The following is a 26,806-nucleotide window of genomic DNA, read 5'->3' on the forward strand; positions in this document are numbered from 1 at the left end:
CATCAGATTGAAAAACAAAAAATAAAACAAACGAACAAAAAAAAAAAAAACCCCACGAACAACAAAAAAACAAAAACATAGATTAGCTTAGGTACCAAAAACACACCACAGTTTTGTTGGTAATGAGAGCCACCTGGAAGAGTCCATCTATACCTGCCACCTCACTACTGACATTCAGTTCAGATTAGGTCGTTGTTCCATTTAGTATTCGAATTCTCAGTGCAAGTTGTTCTGAGTACCAGCGGATACTTAAGAAGACCTCATTCACTTACTTTCCTTTAATAGAAAGATTTGGCCCATAGTTCACAAGATAAAAATTCATTTGAATTATCATGATAGGAGTTTATAGTAAAAAACTCTCCACATAAAATGTCCAGGAGATATAAGTTTAATAAATATACTAAAGAGGCCAAGAGTAGATCAAGCACGGAGAATTAAATTCCATTTTTTGTTTTGTGACATATTCCCGAAACCATATAACTAAAGGGTTTTAAGGAAAGGAAGCCTCCTTGGTGATGTTGTTGATTTTACCTGACTTGGAAATTGTTCAATCCCACAGTTCTTTCCATTTTGCATTTCTGGATGCTGGACTTTCTAATACCGAATATGTGTTAAAATAATCCCCAATTCACTACACTAGAAGCCTACTTAAATTAACCACTATGGCAGGAGAGTGTTGTCGGGGAGGGCTGTTTTCTTTTTTTCTTTTTGGTGGAAAGCAGTCCCAATCAATAGGATTTAAATCTATAATGATGAATTAAACCTACAAAAATAAGCTTTAAAACATAAATAAAATTAAGTCAACAAACATTCATCTGGTGTGTAGTGTTCTGTAAATAGTATCTTTAGGAGACTGTAGCAGAAAAATAGCCTTTCTTGGCAACACCCTTGTATTTTCATGGTGAAAATATTGATAATTTGAAGACCCTCAGTGGAATCCAGATTTAGCTATTGTTTTTACGCTGTAACAAAAGTAGCAGCAGGAGGTGAAATCAATGCCCTTGGAGGGTAGGGTCACAAAAAAGAATTTATTGCCACTTTTTTGTTCTGGAACAGTTTGCAATCATAAATTCTTCATAAACAGAATACTTCAGAGAATGGTCCGTCTTCATAAATATACGACAGAGGACATCAATTTCATTTAATTCACAATTTGTGTCAGCACAGCAGATGCCAATGCCTGCCTTGATAGGGTTGTTTAATATGCAATTGAGACAGAGTAATATGCAGCACAGGGGACAAAATTTCACAGATTAAACTGTACGCACCACTGACATTTCATTCTAATGTATTTCCATTCCACACTGTTCACCTTAGAAGAAAGTAATATTAAAAACCATATCCCTCTATTTTACTATTGTTAGAAGTTAAAATCCTTGTCTTTAATTTTTTTCATGCCAATTAAAATGTAATCATGCCAATTAAAACAGTATGCCTGGTGGTGTTAGTGCGGTACAGGATTTTAAAAAATCTTCCCTCACCCTGCTCTCTCACTGCAAACCTGCATGTTGTATTTGAATGATGTTTTTGTCAAAATGGCAACTATTTTTAAAGTCTCTGATTCATAAAGGATAGCTAAATATTATTTGTTTTTTCAAAATAATGTTGACTTAAAATTCTGTTGAGGAAGCAATACATGTGACATAACTTAAACAATTTTCTAAAAATATTGTTATTTATCAAATTACCAATGGATATATTAAAATGCAATGTAAACAGACTTATCGCTACTTTATCAAGCACATAAGGTTGCCATTCTTATCTATGTAGTAAACAACCTTTTAAAATGTCATACACTAACCACATTTCTCCTGTTTGAGATCAATGAATGCTGTAGAATTCGGCAGGTTTTGATTTAAGTCACCATATTATAAAGTGAAAGCTATTAATTATTATTAAAAGGCAACAATATGTTAGATGAAAAACTTTTAACATTTTAAGTTACTTTGCACAACTGCAGAGTGTAGTGAATTTAAATGAGAAACAAGGACTTAAACCTGCAGTTTTTTAATCTCCTAGATTAGGCATGGCATAAACAGAATACTGGCATTCCTCCAAATCATCAAGGTACATGAAGAGCTTTTTATTCAAAATATTTTTGGAGTATTATTTATCTAAAATTTTTTTTAAAAGGTAGAAAAATGGAAGGCATGCAAAATTATGCTCCATAACTGACATTGTCCATACTTGGCTGTTATAATTAATTATTTAGGTAATTGACAAATATAGCTTACCCTTGATTTGAAGTGAAGGCAATTTAGGAGAGAAGCTGATGAAAAAATACAGTTTAACTTTTCTCTCAGCTGTCTTCCAACAAAAGGACAGTACTGTCTCCTGCACAGTGCCATCCTGGTCTCTGGGTAACAGAATCTCTATATCGCGTTTTTGCCAGATTCTTGCATCTCAGCCTTTGGCTGAGACCCAGCCCATCATTGCGTGAAATGAATTACATGAAACTTTTTTTTTTTTTGGCTTTTGTTAAAAGTGAGCTGGAAATTGAGGCACAAAACACAGGCTGATTCAATTCTGCAATTCAGATTTGGGTCAAATTTGCATCTTTGTTTTGGTGGCTTTAGTGTGACTTGAAAGCTGTAGTGACAACTCCACTTTTCATCTTAAGGGTACAGTAAATAGTTAAACAGTAGATGTCTCTTACATGTACCTTCAGAATAAATTCTATTAACATTCATTCAAGCATGACAGTCAGTATATATCAGATATACTGTATTATAGTTGACTTGGTGCATACCCATAATACATGGCATATTTTACTTACTTTTTCATGTATTAAAGAACCAAAATTATTAAAATCTGAGAGGGGACAAGCTCAGAAAAAAAAAAATCAACAGAAGAGGAAAAGCAGTGTCTTTCCCATAATAGCATGAATAGCTTGTTTGAAATGTAGGTAGTGAATTGAAAGAGAGAGATATTTGTGCCTCAAATTAGAAATCAGACAGATAGAGTACTTCACTACGCAAAAAATGTACACATAACCTACAAACAGTAATAAAAATGCAAATACCCCAAGCAGTTCCCATTTTTCATTAATTGAATCCACTTTTTCAAGGAGATCATTTGGTAGTAAAACGCCACCTTTCTTCAAAGCTTCAACCTTACTAAGCAGCTCCATCTTTTTCAGGTGTCTGATGGACATTTCCACACTGTATCGCTAAAATGAAAAGAGAAAAAGAGATATCATTAGGGAGAGAGGTGTTCTTAGAATATCATTGAACACAGAATTTGTGATGCTTATGAGCATTAAAAGTTTTTGTTCCCAATAAAATTTATGGGGAGGCTAAACCTAAGTACTTTGAGTAGATGAAGAATATTGCTGAATATATTATATATATACACACACACAGTTATTACATTTACTTGACTAAGATTTACTTCTTAAACTCAAGTTTATACACATATTTGATCTTTAAAATATTCTAAATAGGACAGTAACTGGTCTAGGGGGGTTTAATATTACAGTTAATTTTGGCCATTATTTGGTTCCAGAGTGCTGTCCACCTCTCATCTCTGCCCCTGAAGGACCAGTATCAAAGTGAAAGAAAAAAAAATTATTCATAAAGATTATGTAAGTTATCTGAATTCTCAGTTAACATTTTGTTTTCATTTTCTTTTCCTTAAAAACTCTGTGTGGGCTTGGAGAAAAGGTACATATAGAGAGAAAAAGGAAAGCCAACATTTTAGGAGTAGTTACAAATCTATGCTTCTTTATTGATTACTGTAAAATATCCCCCAAATCATAGTTGACTACAGAACCCTCTCCCCCAGTATGTATTATATTCTAACAAACTGCCAAGAGAGTCTCTCCTAAAAGATGTTTTGCTGGAGATAATGTAAGTGCTATTTAATATGACAGTTACTATGGTGATTCTCTTCAAATAACTCTATTTGGATAACTCCATAGTTAGTCCTATATTATGGATAGCCATAAATGACTATGACTGTACTTTATAAATGTACATGTAAAAACTCCTCTGAGTAGAAAATCTAGATTCTGGTTAAAATATTAAACATATTTTACATTTTCAGCACATTTCCAAGATATAATAGCAATTTTAAAACTTTTTTCTTCCAGGCACCAAATTTAGGTCACTGAGTTCCATGGTAGTATTTTGTTCCTTTGCCCTAAATGACCAACGGTGCCCTAAGATAAGCACCTTTATCAGAGTTAATGAGAAAAACTTTTCTCTGGGCAAATAAATAAATCAATAAGTTCAAATGTCCCCAAGCACTTGGGTGATTTCACTCACCTTGAAAACATGATATTATATAAGATCCCAAACAAAAATACAATTGGAAGCAGATTAAAGGAAAAGAAGGTATGAGATCACTGTTTCGGTTAATAGATCTTCAGCATTTGCGTGCATATGTTTGCATACTTTTAGTTTCATATTTTAATCTTTCATTTACACTAAACATGCACATCACTTGTATTATGTAAACTTCTCCAAATGTTAGTCATTTGTGGATCACAGAACAAAATGTTTTAAATGAGGTGATTTAAAGCATTTCGTATTATTAATGAATGTTGATCAGGGTGTCAGAGTATCCAAAATTACATGAATATGCATAGTGGAGAAAATCAAGGGTTGCTTTAGAGCGCTTTTAGAATTTGGCCTGTGATACAGGAGAAATTCTGATTGCGTTTTCTAATGGAAGGCAATTACCAGGACCATGTTACTCCAGCACTTAGGAAACACACTGTCCACTTGAATTTTCTGGATTCAATATTCAGAAGTATTCTAGAAACCTAGATAGTGTTTTATTTGTCAGAGTGATGATTGGAGGAGAGGACAATCTGCTTTATGTAATCAGGTTCCCATCTAAAATGATATAGCTGACAAAGATTTACATAATTAATTTGGTAAGATTTCCACATAATATTGGGGGAACCAGTATTTCAGGCAGGCAGGAAAATCTTATTCAAATATTTTACTTATGCCACATGGTATTACTCATTGACAGAAAGAGTCCTCTGGCTGTGCCACTTGGGAATGGCCTCTATCAGTTATCCCTTTAACTTGTGACAAGCTCATCCCCCCTCTTCACCCCAACTTTAAACAGCTCTCACACAACAGATCAGTCAAGAAAGGAAACAGCTTAGATGTGTCCCATAAAAATGATAGTCTTACACAAATAAAAATATAAAAAGCAATTAATTTAATTTTAGATGTAATAAACCAATCTTCTCTGTTAAATGTGTATAAGTAGTCACTGCAATAGCTATTATAAAAGGTTATTACCTTTAAAAGAAACTTGTCTTTATGTATGCTCTCAGTCTTTGTCACCATATAGCCGACTGTCTAAACAGCTTGATTTAAGATGTGATTGATGGACAATGCCTTCAAACTCTAATATAAAAGCTAAGAGTATCTAGTTAATTGTTAGATGTATTGATATATGAATGAAAGATACTAAAATGTTATATAATTTAAGGTGAAAATATTTATTTTAATTTTTGAAGCATATTGAAGGTTAAATCTAATATGTTTAGGGGCTCAAGCTGTATGTGTAATAATGTCAGGAGCTTATATTTTTGTTGATGCTAGTATGTTTTTGCTCTTCTGTCTCTTAACATCTTTTCAGAAGCATTAGACTCAGAAAATCAACTGCCAGCTCTATCAGTTTTCAGTCATCCTATCAAGTGGGGCTACTTTATCCTGTGGTGAGAAGATAATTTAATCTTCATATTCATTCCACCCACAGCAGTAAGTGAGCAGAGGCTGCCCCATTGTGTCCTGTAGTCTGGGGATGTTATGATATAGACTACTCTTCAATAGGCAAAAATGAGATTAGCAAAGTTAAAGTCAGAAAGCTTTTCTTGAGTGCTAAGGTAAATAAGCATCCAGTATTTAATTTCCCCACAGCACCTGCCGTGGGCCTCTCTGTCTAGTCAAAAATAAAATATACTCTCTTGAAAGGCCATATTTACATTATTAAGTGTATTTGCTTGGCCAATTCAATTTTGACTAATGAATCCTCCTAATAGATATGTGAATGATCTAAATTAAAGACACAGGACAGTACTATTCTAAATGCCATCCCTGTGTATATAAATATAAAGAAAAACTTTTAAAAAAAGGAGTTAAAAATAACTACAAACACTAGCCCACCATTTTAACTAAGAACTAAAGAAGTTGTAGAAAATTCTTATTGAGTACTTACTTTTAGCACAAATGCTAAAACTGAATTATAAAACAAAGCCAGCAAAAACAGGAATTTCTGAAATAAATATACTTAGAAATGCATGAAGACTTGATTGAGATAACTTTTTTGACAGTTACGCTAAAGGCTTCCCCGCCACACCAAAGTCCCCCTCCTTTTTTTTTTGTTAGAAATCACACCGAAAATTCTGCCCAAATGGAGACTGGAACAATGCCTTGAAACAGTGTTAATTGTCACCATGGAAACCAGAAGAATAAGCCATTTTGAAACTGGTATAGAAGGCACACATTGAGCAACTCAAGCATTTTTCTGCCTCCCTCAATGTTAAGGAACAAGATGCCTTGTCACTGTGAGGTCAGAGAAAGAAAACATCATGAAAGGGTTGTAGATGCTCACTGTCTGGTAAATAAAAAAAATAAAAAATAAACTATATACAGCTAATGCTATAAGACTCTACTGAGTGAATCTTTTTGAAATAGAGGGATCATCAAAAGATGGCCAGGATTGGGGGATGGCTTCCACCTAAGCAAAACTTGAGGGCTATATTATGTGAACCTTGCCCCCAAAGCTCCCTGGGAATTCTGCTGTTGTAATAAAACTTCAGAAGAGGAAAGAAAAAAGGCAGCATGATGGAATTCAAAATAATGCTCTAAAAGCACACAGAGAGATTAAGACATCCATTGTAAGACTTTTGTATGGTGCTTCTGTTGGTTATGCTGAAAAGAGACCAGACATTGCTGAACAGAGAGTGAAGCTTTGGCTGCGAGAAACACACAAATTAAACTAAAGACATTTCTTGATTATTAGAATAGGGCTGTTGTATTCTGTGTCATCAGGGTTTGAGCATTTACATCTTACACCATATTACTTTTAACTGAGCTTCAGTTGACTTTATATTAGGAAAAGTTAAAACAAGGAAAATGATCTAGTTATTAGAATGACAGGATTGAACGTTTTTCCTGGTACAAATATAATGCCACAAACATCTGTTTATCCAGCAAGATCCCCTTTCCCATATATGCATGACTGACTGATAGATATGATTGATTGATAGATAGATAGATAGATAGATAGATAGATAGATAGAATACACTGAGAAAATAAAATATATCTTACTTAGTCTATCAGTAAGAAAGCAAATGCTAAGAACATACCAAAACACCAAACTATTGGCAAAATAATGTGTGAAAATATGCATTTTTGCAAAAAAAAAAAAAAATCCAGGGATGTGTCTATTTACAACTCTCACGTGTTTTCTGGCTAGTGTTTGCCCTCCTCATTCGAGGCTTCATGGTGGCCCCTCAGCAAGTCCATGCCTAATGCCATTCAGTGGTGAACAAAGAGTCTTTTTATATAAAAGTCCAGGGTCCAAGCTCAGCTGTACATGCAGAGTGCAGGAATCTGCCAGAGGCCAGTGTTGCCTTTGCAGCAGCTCTTGTGCTGCCCCCCTTTTCAGAAGACTTGTGTGTAGCATCTCACAATGCATATGATGCTGCACATGGAGTCAGTACCACCAACACTTCAAGAAGATGTTCAAAACTGAAGAAAAGGGTTCAAGCCCAAGACAAATAATAGTTGTTATTTCTTGCAAACTCCTTGTATTTTACCATTAGAATTTATGGTGAGTAATTGCATAGAGAAATTATAAAGACTCCTACAATTGTCCTTGTAAATTAATAATAGGTTTTCCTGATTGGGATAAATTTGCTGCTGAGCCTTTGGAAAAATTAAAAAGTGCAATGTCATTTAAAATTGCCAGAACTCGCACAGCAAATTACACCTGAGGTTAAGAATTGAGTTTTCCCCCTCTTCTAGCTTATTCCATTTGCATGATCTGGAAATCACATTACACTGGCCATGTACTGTTAATTGGACATAGATTGCATTATCTTTAATATAAATCAAACTACAAATATTAAAATGAATTGCAAATTCCCTAATAGAAGATCATAAAACAATCTTTTTTAAAGTATCTCCCATTAATAATTTAATTCCAATCATACCACTCAGAAAACTTAAGTAGGAGACCTGGCAACTTATTTCTCCAGTCATTTCTTTTAAATAACAAATATCTAAGCCTTTAAAAATAAATATAGCTAGACTAGAAGTCACTGTTATAGAACAAAAATAAAAACACAAATAACTGAAAACTTTCGTGTCAATTTCATATAAAATACTGCATAAGGACGCCAAGTCTACCTGTCTCCTTTCTTTCCTTCCCATGTCAAGGGTGAGAAAAAAGTCTCCTATAGGTAAAATTTAGTAAGTTTAAGAACTATCTTGATCATACCCTGTAAAATTATAATATTGATTATTATTTTTCTATTTACTTTTTAAAACGGTTCTCTATCCCCTTAGATATTTCCATAAATTTGATATCCTTCTGAAGCCTTTGTATGGCCTTTAATGAGTTTATATTAAATATTTAATACTGTTTAGGGCATATCCACTACTACCAAAAACAGTCATATTCCCAGCAGTCCCACTGTTTCAGGCAGAGGACTTGATTGATCCTCCTAGCCTGAATTGAGTAGAATGAAAAGAAGCAGTTGGAAAATAGCTGCAATCATTTAATGCAGATGACCTCTGACAGCCTCGCAGCTCTTCTATCTGAACAGAAATTTGCATGGGGTCTCTGTGCAGAGGAACAATGTAACCTAAATGGTAGACAATCTTTATTCTAATGAAGTGGGTGTCAAGGTCAATGTAAAACTGCAATGATAAATGGTGCACCACTAGGCAAGAGAAGTTGCATAGGCATTGTAGTGCTTTCACATTAATTGAAGACTGAAATGCACTGCGTGAAAAGCACAAGCCTCTCTTTTCACCATAATGTGTTAATGCGCCAATACCAAAATGATTTCTTCAAGATGTTTGCCTGTTGACATGTATCTTATTGCAAAAATAACACAAGTATAAAATTATGGCAAAAAATGGACATTTTTAGAATTTAGTGTTTTCCTGGAATCAAATTATAAAAATTAAACAAAACGCTCCCAAATGATGTCCTGACACCTAATGTAATTCCTTTGATCCCTTTTTCTTTTCTTTTTCTATTTAGACCTGTCTTTAATTGGTTTCAACCAAGCAACCTTTTACAGAACCCTTCATTTGGGTACTTTCATGTTGAGCAAACTGTAAAAGAAGACTGAGGAGAGAAGAATCACTCAAATATTATTTTTTCCCCTCACTTCTAAGTTTTCTCCTTAGTCTGCAGTAAAGATCTTCAGGTGTTGTTTGTCCTGAATGAAAATGTAATGAAAAGTCTATGGTGTGTAAAAGAAAATAACTATTTTCTAGTGTGGGAACTAGAAAACCTTAATCTGGTAGTTGGAAATTGCCAAAATGACTGCACAGAAATAATTACACCATGACTTCAGTTGGTCTAGCAATTTTGTGGCAGTCAATATTTTTCATCCCATAAAAATAAGGATAGTAAGCTGCTTTTTAAAAATCCTGATCTACTTAAGCCTGTAAAGGGGACATTGTTTGCTAATACACTCATTAGCAACCAAGCACTTTAACTTCATCAATTAAACAGGAAATGGAGTTGCATCATTTAGTTTCATAATTTGCTAAAATACTGATAAGAGCATATTATTAACCATTCAGGAAACATTTCCAGGCTCAACTCATAATACCTTATAAACTGCATTTTTATGGTTGATATTTTTTTCAGATTCTGGTAGACTCTATGATATAGCTACATTTCCAACACTACACTTCCTGTTACGAATAGATTTTAATAAAGCAATTACAGTTAGAATAGTCATGAATGGTCTGTAGGTCTGCAGTCTTGGTGACAGAAGGCTATTAATATCCTTTACTATAAAACAAATGATATTGCTAGTCTGCAACTCTGATGTAAAAACAAATTGTCTCAAACGGAAATCAACATTCCTGAAATGTTAATTCAGAGAAAAAAAAATCTCAACATGAAGGAGGATAGTGAAAAAGAAAAAAAAGTTACTGATGAAACTGTTTAAAAAACTGTACAGCTTCATCTGTGTGTGATTTGTCAGGTCTGAAGCTTTGACGTGCCCAAGGGGCAGACCCCAGCGGGGAGTAGGCTGCCGAGCTAAATAGCTGTGAAAGAAGTCTTAATGTAGGATGGAATTCAAACTAACCTTGACATGACCTCGGGAAAAATATGCAAAAAGTAAAATGAATGCTCTCTGCAAGATACATCCTAATTTTGTGGTAGAGCTGGTTAGTTTTACAAACATAACTGAGACCTTAAAAGAAAAATAGAAAGCTAGTAAAAGGGGAAAAGTTTAGAATTCAGGCAAAAAACGTAAGCAGGCATGTGTTACTGTGAAGGCATGTGAACCATTTGGAAAGAATCCAAATAAAAACCCACACCGAACAATATTGTTGTCAGCCTGTCTATTCAGGAAAATTGTTTTTTGTTTTTTTTTTTTCGGTTGAATATAAATGACACAAAGCCAAGATGCCAAGATTACATCATTGCATTACAAAGTCTGTTGTGGCTTTTAGCTGAACAAGCCCCATGGATCTATTGGTTTAGGACAGTAATTCAGCAAGGAGGTTTTAATGTGCTATTTTTTCCTCCAGTGTCAATAAAAAATAGAGAAATTTAAGGAAGAAATATCCCATGTGCTCTCTAGTCTATTTCTTGCTTTTGATCTGTATTTGATAAGCTGAACTCCAGTTTTAGTTGATGCATTCAGTCCTGATTTGACTCTATTATAAATTTTGCCTGTTTTGAAGTGATCGGCTTAGTAGGAAGGCATTTGCTCTAACTCCTTAGCCAAGAACTGGCTAACTCACTGGATATATGGAAATTTTAATTGAGTGTCAATTTGTGTAGAAATTCAATCCTATTACCTTCTCAATGCAATTTTGTAGCAATACCAGTTATTTACTACACTACTAACCAGATTTTAAACATAATGAAATTGCTAAGAACATACACCCAAAATCTAATGACTTAAATCCCTTCACCAAGGATGTGAATTCCTGGATCAGGTGTATGCACTTCCATTAGATTTTCATAAGCATAAAGTGAGCAGATGGATGCAATCATTTAGAAGCATGGAGAGTTTTACTGAGGACCTGTTGAACAACCATATGTAAAGATCATTGTTTAATGGATGTTATGCCATAGGTCTCTTCTTTGGTCCATTCTTATTAAATATTTTATTAATGACATAGATAAAGAAAATATGAATATGGCATATTGATCAGATTGGCAGATTATACTAATGTCAATGATCAATAAAGTATAATATATATTTTAGCTCAGAGATCATAAACTCAAATACCTAAATGTAGCAGTATGCTAGTAAACTGGTTCTCTAAGGAAAAAAGAAGAAGAAGAAGAAGAAGAAAAAAAAGACCTGATTTGTAGTGTTCGTTGATTTCCCTGGTGTAAATACTCCCACTGTGGCTGATTCCAATCTACCAATGGTGGTTGCTGCTGGTAAAATTCCTGAATATTTAACAATATGCTCTCATAAGTCAGTATTAGCCAGCTCCAAAACCTCACTACCAGGCAGATGATATCAAGGAATTGAGTAGGGCAAGGATAAATCCTCTTCTCTCTTTCATATTCTAACTATTGCTACTGTCATAAAAAAGAGAACTATTTTTTTAAATAAAGACAATGCATAAATGTGACTATTACTAATATCTAATATCAGTAAGAGATAAGCAGGCATAGTGTGAACTGTGGAGGATGGGAGAGCATATGCCTCATCTAAAAGGGGCAACCCTTAACTCAGCTCTGCCAACTATTACCCTGTGGAAATATGGCTTCAACATGGGTTCAGTATGGCAAGACATATACATTTTAAAGCCTACACACACACACACACACACACACACACACACACACACATACACACACATATATATATTATGTGAAGTCTCAAAATTGTTATATGTTGCATTAAAACTTTTTAACACTACACAGACCAAACTATGTCTGTGGATATGAATCTGCAGGCAACTACTTTATAATGTCTATTTCAGATGATAATAGCATCTAAAAGGAACAAAACATGCTGCCACAATGAGTTAAATCTAAGAAGGCGAAATGACAAATGTAAAGTCAGGCAGAGTTAATAACCACCCCATTTCACCCCACTACCCCCACTCCAAAATGATAAAAAGTTTTAAACTGCATAAAGAATGGAGGTGACAAGGCTTCACTTGCCTTTAGGTTCAATGTGAGTCAATAGACAATAGAAGGTAGATGTAAATTTTTTAAAAAGTGAGACAGGAGAGTTCCCTTGACCCCTTCACAAGACTTGTGATAGAGGTGTGGCTCGTTTACTCGGCCACTTTCACTTAAAACCCTTGCAGGAGGGGGAGCACGCAGGTGAGCGGGTGCAGGAGCCAGGGCAAGTGACTTTGGGTGTCAGCAGGAAAAAACACTGCACTGGCCAACAGCAGCATCTAGGGGTTGCCCATAACCTCTGGAGCCTCAGAAGGCACATGTTACAAACAATGCTCTTTTAGCATTTGCCATCCATGGATGGTGTTAAACAGCTTAGCGAAGAGTCATCTTGCCTTTTTGGGTTCCTGCACCTGGTGCATCCTGAATTCTTGTCCAGCATCCAGGAAGAATTAGGTCACACAAATGGATTGAAAGGTGATGTATGTGGAAGATTTTACTGAGTGATGGAAGTGGCTCTCATTGGGATGGGGAGCTGGGAAGGGGATGGAGTGGGAAGATAATCTTTCCCTAGAGTTTGGCCATCCCTGGCTGAACTCCTCTCTGACTGTCCCCAGCCAGCCGAACTCCTCTTAACATTCAGACACTTCTCTTCTCTCCTTCTCTGCTGCACTGCTCTGCTCTGCCAGTGGAGCTTGGGGTTTTTACGGGTACAGGGTAGGGGGCGTGGTGGGCCAGGGTGGTTTTGGAAAAGGCAACATTCAGGCAGGAAAACAGGAATGCCTGTTCTCATTTAGGGCTGTGGTTCCAGGCTTGAAGGTGGAGCCATTGCCAGAGACCCTGCCCTCTTCTACTCAATATTTCCCTGCTTCCTGTCCATATTGAAAGGAAACATGATTTTGGATTGAATTAAGAAAAACACAGGGTTAAAAAAAGAAAGGTAATGGATATATTAGTTTGACTGTGATTTGCTAGGCCCCAACCTTGTACTGCTTGCATTCCATTTTCCAAAAAGGACCTAGACAATGTATTAAATGATCCAAAAAAAGCACTTCAGTAAGGGAGAAGATTCAATACTTCCCCAAGGGTCAAGCTGTTGAATGAGCTAAAGGTATTCAGCTAAGAGGGCAAATAAAAGTTAGAGGTGAACGAAGAGAGGAAGGACATGTTAGAAGATTTTGAATATTTAGAGGACTTTTGCATAAAAAATATTAATTTGTTCCATCTGACCTCAGAGGTCAGACTGGGGGTCAAATGCTGAAGCTTGAGTAGGAACACAGCATGAGAGATAGTGAGTTCCCATTCATCAGAGGTGTTCAGGCAGAGATGAGAAGTCTATCTGGCTGGGATATATTATGGGCAAATGAAGCATTGAACGAGGATTGGCCTGGAAGATAGACCCTAAATTTCCTCTCTGTTTTAGAAAGTTGAGCTTCTTTGGATCCACATTCATAAGATCAGCCATAACAATTACATTATCCCAGTAAAAGAAATGCCAAGACTGAAAATCACCAAGTTAAGAAGAAGCTGTCACTCGCTAGAACAAGATTCAGAAACAAGATTCTCATGCAGAAAAACCTGAGAGAACAACAATGGAGCAAAGACACAACCACATAAAATGTAAGCTGTATAATCTAAGCTAAGATGGGCTACAGAGAACCAAAAGAAAGGGCAGGGTTAACTGAAAATTCTAAAACTGTCTTCAATCCATCCTACTTTAGAGAGGTGTTTCATTGAATTTGAGGTACAGAATGAAACCTTTCAAGTCTTTTTATCTGATAAATACAGGAGACTTCTCCTATAGAATTTATGTGGTTAGGTTCATATTTCAACAACGTCCTTCCTGTAAATTTTTTTAAAAGACATAAACTTCAAGATAAATATCACCCTCAAAAATTTCCTTCATCAATACAGACTTTCTTCGGTAGATATCGAAGATGTGCATTTTAATCCTTGCTATCAGCAGCATGGGCATAATTGCAATTTCTCCTCCATGCTATGAAACTTCAGAGTTGTGCTATATTACATTGAAAATCTACACATCTCAAAGGGTTTTCTGTGCATTCCAATGCACTTTAGTGATGATGTGGATCATTGCCATAATACATCATGACTACTCTAATTATGGTTTCATTATGATGCACCATATCAGGGCTGTTGTAATGTCATGTCAGCACATAGTAAAAATACTTATGCAATTATGTAATATCTGGTAAAGTATGCAATGTAGGAAGGAAAAAAGACTTGAGGCGTAGCAATTAATGTAATGAAACTCAGTTTTCTCCTTCAAAAAAGGTTTCCAATGTAAAAGTTTCGTTTATTTTGTTTTCCATTTCCCAACCTAAACAAACACCTCTAAACACAGCTATTTCTGTTGAATTTGGCACTTCTACATAATTTTTTAAAGTTTTTTTTGAGACAGGTTCTTGCTGTGTTGCCCAGGCTGGAGTGTAGTTGGCTATTCACAGGCATGATGAGCACACACTATAGCCTTGAATTCCTGGGCTCAAGTAATCCACTTGCCTCAAGCCTCCTACATAGCTGGGACTACAGGTGCACGCCACTGCACTCAGAACAACTACTTAATTTAGAATTTTCTAATAACACAAAATAAGAAGAAAAGGAAAAGAAAAATCTTTGATTCTAGCTGTTCTCCAAACATAACAAAAGAAAACATTTACCCAATATGTGCTATAAGAAATCCAATAACAAGTTAAGTGTAGTAAATTAAAGTCCACTGAAGAATTACCATTATGCAAACTTCAAACACAACAGTCACATTCTTCTATCTTCCATGACCTCTTGTGTGGACAGACTACTATTTGCCTAAAACTTGATTGACCATCTATCTCCTAAGTTAACTATGATAATGAAATGAGATAAAGCAATGATATGCATATTTACATCCCTAAGCTACTAAAACCATAAATATTCACTTGCCTTTAGTCTAGATGCTAAAATATACCCAAATATCTATAAAAACATAAATGTTATTTGCCTTGTAAATTTGAAGAATAAACTTTAAAAGATGGTGGCTATGTCTTCTTTAGTTGACCACAGAGTATCTCGAATATTTGAGACCCTCAGAAAGCCTTGAGTCAGTGAATAGTTTCTCAAACTAAGTGATGTATGAATTGCTGTTTGTTGTTTTAATATACAATCAAAGGAGAATTTATGTAACATAGGTTACCACATATCTTTATAGCTGAATTATAGGCCTGTTCAGTGCAAGTATTTATAATGAAAATGCTGAAGAAGCCTGAACTATGGATGTGTATGGTTGTGCAGCAGCAGCAGCCATTTCAAATATAGATTTATTTTTAGCATTAGGAGGCACCAAGTTTGTTTAAATCTGGACTTTTTTTTTTTTCTACAATTGCAAGTAATGTTAATAGCACACTGTAAATGTGAAGGCTAAGTGTGCAATGTCAAAATAGACTGGATCTCTCTGAAAATTGGAAATTCAGGCTTTTCAAACATAATCCAGATGTTTGGCTTTTATTCAGATTTCAAGAAAGAGGGAACTAATATGATATAAAATTCATACATGCATATTTCATTAGTGCCTTTTGTATCACTGAATTAAACATTCTGAAACGTGCTTTTCCCAAATCACATAGAGTTTTAAACCAAAGCAGTTGCCAAGATGCTCCACACCTCAAAAATAATGCCAAATTAATTTCATAAGGAAGAAACTATATATTTCTTATGTTAACTCTGTTGATATTTCCTCAAAGAGATATCTTGCTTTCTCTTTGAGGATAAGAAGAAAAATGAGAAATAGAACACTGTAACCATTGTAGTTTATCAAAAAGGTGTTGCTGCAGAACTTGGTGGCTTTTGAAATCTATGAGAATCAGTTGCCTAAATAAAGGCTGAATGTATTATCGCCCTTATTGTCATCATCAAAAAACTATCTTTTCAAGTTTCACGCAAATGGGCATTCCCCAAGGACTAAGGACTCCAGCACTGAGAGGCTGCACCCAGAATTTACCATGTGATGGTAGGTGTTAAGACAGAGCTGATCAAAGCATTTCCGGGGTTGCCTGTTCCCAAAACACAATGCAAGTGCCATTATACCTTTATGTATTCACATTGTGACTTTTTTTTTTGGCAGCATATTTTTAACTTTCAAAGGGTTTTCACATCTATAATCTTAACAGATCCATAATGCTATGGAGTTTTTCTTGGTGACTGCTCAAATCCCTGTATAGTGAAAATATCTGATTTCTTATGCTACTTTTTAAGAATATCTCTGGTGCCTTCACTTCAGATGAGGATAAGTATGGTTTCAGAATTAGATTATAAGCTTCTACAAGGGACTGTAGGAAGTCAGAGACCACATGTCATTCACTCTTTACCCACTGTAATTCTTAGCATTATGGTTTAAATGTAGGAGGTTGTTGGAAAATATTTATTCATTTGAATTTCTCCCAAAAGAAAGTCCAGGCAGATATAGAGAGCTGTTGAAATATATGCCAGATACAGTGTTAGTACACAGAAATGAGTACAGTGTGATTGCTTTATCTTTGAGCTTCATTTTCTGTGAAAAACTTATTTGGTGAAACATCCAATACAGAAATATTATTCTCAATTTTCAGACAGAAACCATGAACAAAGTTAACTGTTTATCATGGCCATGAATGGTTAACACAAGAAAAGCTTCTGTGGAAACCTATCAAAGAAAAGAGGAAAGTGGCAGTAGTTCTTTGAATACTTTAAGGGCACCTTTTATGAGGCAGTGTTTTCTCATAGCAAGAACATTTGATCAGAATGCGAAAGGCTAAGTCTAATTTTTAGTTCCGATACCAGTATGCTACAGACTTAAAAACCTTTCTGTTCTACCCATCCCCTGACCCCTTGGGCCTTTTTGTTTCTTTTGGGTACCTACCCATATTTGTCAGAAAAATATTTTGACAAAATAAATTTTAGAGATTTTAGGCTTTAAGGCTCAAACACTGCTGCTGCAGCCTCAGAAAGCTTGACTGTCATTTCAATGGATTGTTCTTTTTTTTGTTGTTCTCCTATGGCAAGCCCATGGGGAAAGTTAGTAATATTACTTCTGTCTTACAGATAAAAAATTGATACATAGAAGCTAATTGACTTGCCCAAGGTCAGTAAGATTGTACTAAAATCCACAAATAGAATTTCAGGAGGAATTTCAGCTTAGCTTGGTAAGCCATACTACTGCTCTTGAAAATACATCTTTAGATCTCAGTCCAGAAGTCTGAAGAAATTGGTGGGCCCTAAGAGTATAATGTAAATAAAGTCAAGAATGCCATTCAAAGTGACAATGGAGTGGCCAACACATACTTAAGAACCCTACTCTTGAAGCCTCTTTAGCCAGATTCATTTGGCGTAGGCTCATCCTCAAAAACCCAACAGATTTTTAATAGCCTGAGGTTGAGGCTAAAAGGGCAGATAGGAGAGTTCTCACTGATAGTCATGCCTGTCACTCAGAAGAATGACAGTTCACAGTTTAAAGAAGCTCTAGGGTACAAGTGGAAATTTGTTGGTATAAACTAAGACCATAGAGAACAAACCTTGGTTATAACTGCTTTTGAGCACTTTTTCAGCTATGTAAAGGAGTCTGCTATAAATATTCAAGGAAGTTTCTTAGAATAGTTCCATCGAAGAGAAACAGAATGTGTGTGTGTGTGTGTGTGTGTGTGTGTGTGTGTGTGTGTGTGAGAGAGATAAGAGACAAGAGTGATAAAAGTAAAGAGGAGGAAGAAGTGAAAATTTGGAGAATGTAATGATGGAGATGCATAGATGCATGGAGGGAAAGTTAATAAGTAAATAGGGGAAGTTACAAAGGTTTCGCCAGATGGGAAAAACAATTCCTAGTGTACAGGGAATAAATCCTAAAAACTACATAAAAATAAACAGCATTGCAGAAAAGGAAGCAAATTACAGCTAGAGAAAAGGTCTTAGTGAATGGCTTCCCTGAAATAAACAGATGAGAGAATATGATGTTGATGACTTAAACATTTTGCATAAAGGCTGAAAAAAATTCATTAAGAGGATATTAGAACCAAAAGAAGCAGAAGTACAAAGATGTGGCCATTTAGCACAGCTTATAGCCACAACAAGGGATAAATTTTCAAGAAGATGTGAGTACTAAAACATGTGATTTTTGAGAATTTTCCCTAAGCACCTTCACTGGGCACCATCAATCCTGCAACTGTTACTTCTGCCTTTGTTCTCTTGGTGGCTTGCCACCTGATCCACCTGATTGAGGGAAAGTCATTTCATATTTCCATGGTCATCCCATCTGCAAAACAGGGACAAAGCTATCTTTGCCACTTGTCTAACACAGATATTTTAAGAGGTAAATAGATCATATTTGTAAGAAATTTTAGATCTCGATATAAAATACACCATTAATAAGAAGTCTTTGATTTTAACACACATGAGTTTTGTAATAAGATTTTTTGGTTTGCTACCGACGTGAAAGCAAGACTGCAAATTTCCCATGGTTTTTATTTTCTGTCTTAGAAATAATATATTGTAACTATTGTTATTAGAGATTGGCCATATTAGAGAGTAAAAGAAATCACACATCAGGGTGAAGTCATTAGAAAGGTAAATACAGATAGATAGATAGATAGATAGATAGATAGATAGATAGATAGATAGATAGATAATGTATACCATATAATATATAATTAATATACATTATATAATATATAATTATATATTATGTATTTTCTAAAAGGAATATATACATATTTAGAGAGAGTACATAGTATATAGTATACATGTAGTATATACTAAATACATAGTGTATATTATAGTACATACTAAATACATAGTGTATACTATAGTATATACTAAATATATAGTGTATACTATAGTATATACTAAATGTAATTGTGGTTTTTGCCATTAAAAGCAATGGCAAAATCCCAGTTACTTTTGCACCAGCCTAATAGGATATAGTACGTAATACATACAGTGCATATATATATACAGTGACAAAGTTTTACTATTTTTCTTGACTCTTAATGAAGGGAGGAGGGAGCTTGTTGATATTACCTATTAATACTACTTCTTAAAACCTATACATAGGTAACCATTTAATCGCTCATGAGTGATTAAACATAAACATGGTGACAGAAACCATGCCCAACATTTTAATTTGTAAATCAATGAGATAAAAGGATATTGATTATGAAAATTAAAAAAAATTAAATATATGCCTGGAATCAGACTGCCCATATTTAAACTTTGCTTGCATTGCTTACTAGCTGTGTACTTCCCTGTGCCTTAGTTGCTCATTTGAGGATACTGTTAATACTTCATTAGGTTGCTATGAGGATTGGATGAGCCAGTATCTGCAAAGATCCTAGAACAATTTCTGTTACATAATAAACACCATATACAAATGTTTGTTCAAAATTTTCTTAGCATGCAGAGTTGCATGCTAAGAAAATATGATCTCTGGCATAACTTTCCTCATCTCTTTTATGCCACTAATTCCCTATTTGTATATATAACTTCTCTTCACTATATGAAACATTGAATCTAGGAATTCACTAGAATTTTAAAAAAATCTTTCCTTTTATTGACTTTCACTGAACACATGGGATAAAAGCTATATTGTTTGTCACTGATTTTCCTCTTCTCCAGTTTGTCTTCCTGTTTTTGGTAAAATCCTAGGAGCATGCCAAGCTATTTCCTAGATCTGAGGTTTTTTCCCCCTAAAATGCATTATTTTGCAATGCATCTATCTCTATTCCAATTATTTAAATTCTATCCAGTAAGGTTCAGTTCAAATATCATTTCTTCCATGAGGACTTTCTAAGAAGACTAGCACTTATTTTTCATACCACATAAATTTGCTATCTTTGCTATTATTTCATGTTTCTTTGTTTTGCTTTTCTAAGTAGATTATAAATTACTTAAGGAAAAGGATAACCTCCCTTTATTTGGTTCTCCACAGCACACCATAGTATCCTAATGAATTCTTATTGTCTCATCCTCACAGTCACTAAAATGAGATAACATCATTCCTTATTCCTTTTAAGTAAAAGTAAAATAATTAGACCATTAATTCCTGATATATATATATTAGATGGACATATGCAATTTTCAAAATATATGTGATAAAATAAGAGAATTCAGGTGAAAAATGTCTTTGTGCTTAAACACACAGAAAGTGATGCAAACTTCATAAATTGTTAGTTGAATTTGATACCAATTAGTACAGTTTGCAAGGTAGAAAAATTTGTAATCAATTTTTCCTCAAGCAAATATGAATCTGCCTTCGACCATATAGCTCTCCAGAGAAGCATCCCCAGTAGGGAATCTGAAATTAGAGTGATTGCCTGTCACTAGGTCTCCCAGGGTGTAGACTTCGAATTCAAACGTGAGTCTGTTCTTTACCAAAATGCCTTAGGGACTACTCAGGTCCTTTCCTCATAGACAGCTAAATGTCTTTAGTCATATTTGCCATGGCATCCAATGTGACAATTCAAATACTGTATAAACTACCAATGTGTGTACCACAATACAAGCAGAAGGCAAGAAAAGGTTGCTCATATATTATGAAATGACTTAGTTTCAGTGGAACTGTAAGCGAATATATCTGTTCCATGCTGTGAAAAAAACTGAGGGGCATTTGGTAATTCTGCCTAAAAAAGAAGGTAGAAAAATTAAAATGTGTGGAAAATAAGACGTCAAAGAGAAAGCTGAATTTCCATTACAGGCAGCAAAAGACACTGCAGAGAACCCAATGGAAGTTATCTGCCACTGAAAAAAAGTAAAAGTAAAAGGAAAATGTCTAAGAAGTTTCGTAAAATATATATTTATATTTTTATGGTCTGAAATGAACCAAAAGCAGTGTAGTATTTAGAAATTATACACTTTTTATGGTACTTTAAAAAAATACAGGCATACTTGGTTTTATTATGCCTTAGAGATACTACAATGTTTACAAATGGAAGGTTTGTGACAACCCTGTGTCAAGCAAGGCTATTGGCACAATTTTTCCATAGCATGTGCTCATTTTGTATCTCTGCGTTACATTTTAGTAATTTGGTCAATATTTCAAATTTTTCATTATTATTTTATCTGTTATGATGATCTGTGACCAGTGATCTTTGATGTTACTATTGTAATTGTTTTGAGGCACCACAAACCACACCCATATAAGACTGTGAACTTAATCCGTAAGTGCTGTGTATGTTCTCATTGCTCCACCCACCAGCAGTTCTCTCTGTTCCTCAGACCTTCCTATTCCTTGAGACACAACAATATTGAAATGCGGCCAAGTAATAATCCTACGATGGCCTCTAAGTATTCAAGTGAAAGAAAGAGTCACTCTAAATGAAAAGCTAGAAATAGCTAAGCTTTGTGAGCAATTCAGGTAAAAAGCTGAGATAGTCTGAAAACGAGGCCTCTTGTGCCAGTTAGCCAAGTTGTGAATGCAAAAGAAAAGTTCTTGAAGGAGATTAAAAGTGCTACTCCAGTGAGCACATAAATGAAAAGAAAATGAAACAGTCTTATTGCTGATAGGGAAAAAGTTTTAGTGGTCTAGATAGAAGATCAAACCAGCCACAACATTCCCTCAAGCCAAACCTAATTCAGAGGAAGGCCCTAACTCATTTTAATTCTATGAAGGCTAAGAGAGGTGAGGAAGCTGCAGAAGAAATGTTGGACACTAACAGAGGTTGGTTCATGAGGTTTAAGGAAAGACACCATCTCCATAACAAAGAAGTACGACGTGAAGCAGCAAGTGCTGATGGAGAAGCTGCAGCAAGTTCTCCAGAAGATCTAGCTAGGATCATTGATAAAGGTGGCCACATGAAATAACAGATTTTTCAATGTAGACAAAACAGCCCTCTACTGGAAAAAAAATGCCATCTAGGACTTTCATGGCTAGAGAGGAGAAGTCAATGCCTAGCTTCAAAGCTTCAAAGGAACGGCTGACCCTCTTGTGAGAGGCTAAAGCTGTTGATGACGTTGAGTTGAAGCCAGTGCTCATTTCCTATCCTGAAAATCCTAGGGCCCTTAAGAATTATGCTAACTCTACTCTGCCTGTGCTCTATCAGTGGAACAACAAAGCCTGGATGACAGTTTATCTGTTTACAGCACAGTTTACTATATATTTTAAGCCCATTGTGGGGACCTATGGCTCAGAATAAAAGATTCCTTTCAAAATATTACTGCTCGTTGACAATGCACTGGGTCACCCAAGAGCTCTGATGGAGATGTACAAGGAGATTACTACTGTTTTCATGCCTGTTAACACAACATTCATTCTGTGGCCCATGGATCAAGGTGTAATCTTGACTTTCAAGTTGTCTTATTTAAGAAATACATTTTGTAAGGCTATAGCTGCCATAGATAGTGATTCCTCTGATGGAGCTGGACATAGTCCATTGAAAACCTTCTGAAAAGGATTCACCATTCTAGATGCCATTAACAACATTTGAAATTCATAGGAGGAGATCAAAATATCAACATTAACAGGAGTTTGGAAGAAGTTGATTCCAACCCTTATGGATGACTGAGGGGTTCAACACTTCAGTGGAGGAAGTAATAGCAGATGTGGTGGAAATAGCAAGAGAACTAGAATTGGAGGTAGAGCCTGAAGATGTGACAGAGTTGCTGCAATCGCAAGATAAAACTTGAACAAATGAGGTGTTCCTTCTTAAGAATAAGCAAAGATAGTAGTTTCTTGAGATGGAATTTACTGCTGTTGAGAATGCTGTGAACACTGTTGAAATGACAACAAAGGATTTAGAATATTACATAAACTTAGTGGATAAAGCAGCGGCAGGGTTTGAGAGGATTAACTCCAATTTTGAAAGAAGTTCTACTGTGGGTAAAATGCTATCAAACGGCATTGTATGGTACAGAGAAATCTTTTGTGAAAGAGCCAATCAACGTGGCAAACTTCATTGCCTTATTTTAAGAAATTGCCGCAGCCACCCCAACTTTCAGCAACCACCACCCAGATTAGTCAGTAGCCATCAACACTGAGGCAAGACCTTCACCAGCAAAAAGATTATGACTTGCTGAAGGCTCAGATGATCCTTAGGATCTTTTTGCAATAAAATTTTTTTGAATTAAGTACATTTTTAGACATAATGCTATTGCACACTTAACAGACTACAGTATAGTGTAAACACAACTTTTATATGCACTGCGAAACCAAAAGATTCATGTGACTTGCTTTATTATGATATTCGCCTTATTATGGTGGTATAGACCTGAACTTGCAGTATCTCTTAGGCATGCCTGTATTATATTTACCCATGAGTTTGTTCTTTTAGCCTGTGAAATTAAGTCTTAAAATCCTGATTTTGTCCAGTTGCTTATAGGCAAAGTCAATTACTAATTGAAGTAATCTTTGATTTTTTTCAGCAAAGAGAAAATACTGAAGTTGGAATGGACCTGAGAGACACTGAGTCCACCCCCCTCACTTTACAGATGAAGAAAATGAGGCCTGAGAGGATAAGAATAATTGCCCGAGGGGAATCTGGCCTCCTTCTCCAGGGCTTTATCACATGGCTTCTCAATCTTCCTTTGCTAACACTGGTCTTTAGTGAAGCTTAAAATAAGATCAAAGAAAGCTCAAAAGGGGATCTATAGAATAAAATAACATAAACTGGGGCACTGAGATGAGGTCCATCCATTCCCTTCAAGAGAAATTAACATATAGAGATCTGAGCCTCTTTGGCCTTTGTCTTTTCCTGAGGAAGCTTCAAGATCAGTTAACTCTGTATACCTATGAGAGTGGGACTGAATCATGGCGAAGCTATTAGTGACAACCAAGCTTCTTTATTAAAAATCCATTTTGGTGTATGTGTGTGTGTATGCATTTAAAAGCATTAATTCATTTTATAAAAAGGTCCGTGTGAATCTATTTATGTTTCAAGGCCAAACATGAAGTGTAGGGTTCAATGAACAATTTCAGAGCAGTCAAGCCACCAGAGAAGTGCCTGTGAGCACAGTGACAGCCAAAGTTGAAAGAAATGTATAGGATCCACTTTCTGATTTTCTTTGGTTACCAGAAGCACAACAGAGTATAGGAGGCCACCTGGTGGTGAAATGAACCAATTAACCATTTAATGTTACACTGAAAAGCAAGCAAAACAGAGTTTGGGTTGTTACAAAAGGAAAACTAGAACCTGGGGCAAGAGGATAATAATCAACAGATATTACTGCAATATAGCAGATAGAAAATTGAATTGGGAAACCATTCAAGTCTGTAAAATAATGGATATTCCTAAAGCGTTGCCATAATAGTTATTATTTATACCAGGGATTAGCAAACATTTTCTGTAAGAAGGCAGATAGTAAATAGTTTAGGCATGCTGGCCACATGGTCACTGTTCATGCTACTCAACTCTACCATTGTGTAAAAACAGATATAGATATTTCATAAATGAACGTGCCTGGCAGTGTTCCAATAAAACTGTCTTTTACAAATGAGTGGTAGGCTGCATGTGACCTGCAGGTCATAGTTGTCAGCCCCGATTCTGTTTTATCTTTTGAGCACATACTATTTACCAAGGACCAGGTGAAGCCCCTATATACATTACTTCATAGAATCCTAACAACAATCTTTCAAGGTAGGTGTTATTATCCCTACTTACTACGTTTAAAAACGGAAGCCTAAAATGTTTCAATAATTTGGAGGAAAAGGCACTAAGCCCCTCATCCATTAGAAACACTTTGTGTAGCGCCATGGCCGTTTTTTTCCTCTGTGATTGCACACCCTTGTTCTGACCCTCCTTCCCATTTATCTTGCAGAGGCTGCTTTCGGTTTCCCTCAGTGGTGACTCTGCTCCTGTTTCTCCACCTCATGTTCCCTTGAAATGTTGTTTGTCTCTTAACATCTTTTTCTCCATCACTTCTTTTATGTTTAAAAACTTTATGTCAGTTTTCATAACAACAGATGTAAGCAAGCATGAAAAAGAGACAAAAGCAATGTATTAAAAATAGATAGCCACATATACAACAATAAGCCAAGGAAACTGTCATATTGTGCATGCTCCAAATGGAATGTGAGCCAAAAACACAATGCTCACTCTGACATAAATAATATATTACGCATCCACTGGGAGAAGAAGTAGCTCTGTCCCTAAATGGAAGAGGTTTTTTTTTTGGTCCATTTTTTATGTCATGTTCTTTTTCTTTTTAAATTTTTTTAAAGGCATATACTGTAAGTCATACCATCTCAGACAGGCTACAGTCGTCTTCCAAACCATCCATGAACTATTTTATTAACTGTTAATAAGAGATAGTTGAAAAACCTGATGGAGAAATCCACGAAGCTTGTTAAAGCCTCTCAAATATATGGATTTACCAGCAGTCTTTCAATATTAGCATATTTTCTGCTACAAAAGAGGATGGAAGTGGTTTCAGTTAGATGGAGTGTAGACAAAACTGAAATAAATGACTTAAAAAATTTTTTTTCACCAACCAGCTTTGAGCACCAAAAAATTTTCTAACTTGAAACTGCAAAAGCTTGAGAAATGTGACTATACAGAAAACAGAAGAGCTAGCTACAGAGCATGGATTCTGGCTGATTTGACAATTAATACCACCAACAGAGAGGATTTACACTAGATATAAGAAGACTTTCAGGAAAGGGAGAGTTAAACGTTTTAATGGAAGGCTGTGGAATTCCCTCTGGAAAGATCTTTAATGGAGGACAAATTCTCTCCTATATGGAATGGATAAAAACAATCCTTGAAAGAGAAGGAATGAAATGAAGGTCCTTTCAAGGTACTTGCAGTCCTGGAACACCACTGAAATTCTCACTTTCCATGGAACTAAATAACTGTACAAAATCTCTTAGAGATCAACTTTGGAATATTCAGGAGAAGAATCATTAAGTAGGTGATTCAAATCAGAAAGTATTTACTGAGTGCCAAATATTACCTAGCGCTGGGGAGATGTCCACCCCAGCAGGGTACAGTTCTGAGCAGCAGTGTGGACAGCAGACGGGGAACACAATTATTCACTTCAGATTAAAAAAAAAAAAATCGTTGTGCTCCAATGCTCCAATCAGCTTTCTGGAACTATTTCCTGAACTTGGTGAGCTCAAAACTCCCACAAGAGCTGGCTGTCACATGAGATTTCTGGCATTACTCATGGTATCCCTGGATCTTTTTGTAAACAGAAAAGGCTTCTGACAGTGTTTCCATACTTTATTTCTTTTTCTAACCCAAACTTGGACGGATGGAGCCTAGTGAAACTATCATCAAAACTTGGATTATAAGATGCTAGCCAAATTTGAATTCTTTTACGATATTTCCATGTTACAGAAAATATTTCAATTAGCTTAACCCTAGAGACTCATTTATACTTAAGTTAACGTGAGGATTTTGGCTCCTGGTTTATAAGACATTACTTCACAGAATGGGTCTTTAGTACCACCAGGCAGATGAGAGTGAGGAAGAGGAGAGAAAAATCATACAGACAGGAATGTTTATCATGCATATTTTCAAACTGCAGCATGTCAGCTGA

At 35.5% G+C, this 26,806-nt stretch overlaps 1 protein-coding gene across 3 annotated transcripts in view; it reads right to left on the reverse strand.

Annotated features, from left to right (window-relative positions):
* AKAP6 (A-kinase anchoring protein 6) overlaps positions 1-26,806 on the reverse strand; it is a 624,256-nt gene that overhangs the window by 98,347 nt on the left and 499,103 nt on the right. For all 3 annotated transcript variants that reach the window (XM_031001840.3, XM_031001839.3, XM_063697705.1), the window contains one exon: positions 3,023-3,169. In XM_031001840.3, coding sequence (XP_030857700.3) covers positions 3,023-3,169 — 147 coding nt within the window. The remainder of the gene's footprint in view (positions 1-3,022; positions 3,170-26,806) is intronic.

This window comes from Gorilla gorilla, chromosome 15 (assembly GCF_029281585.2).
Source record: "Gorilla gorilla gorilla isolate KB3781 chromosome 15, NHGRI_mGorGor1-v2.1_pri, whole genome shotgun sequence".
NCBI classification, from domain to species: Eukaryota; Metazoa; Chordata; class Mammalia; order Primates; family Hominidae; genus Gorilla; species Gorilla gorilla.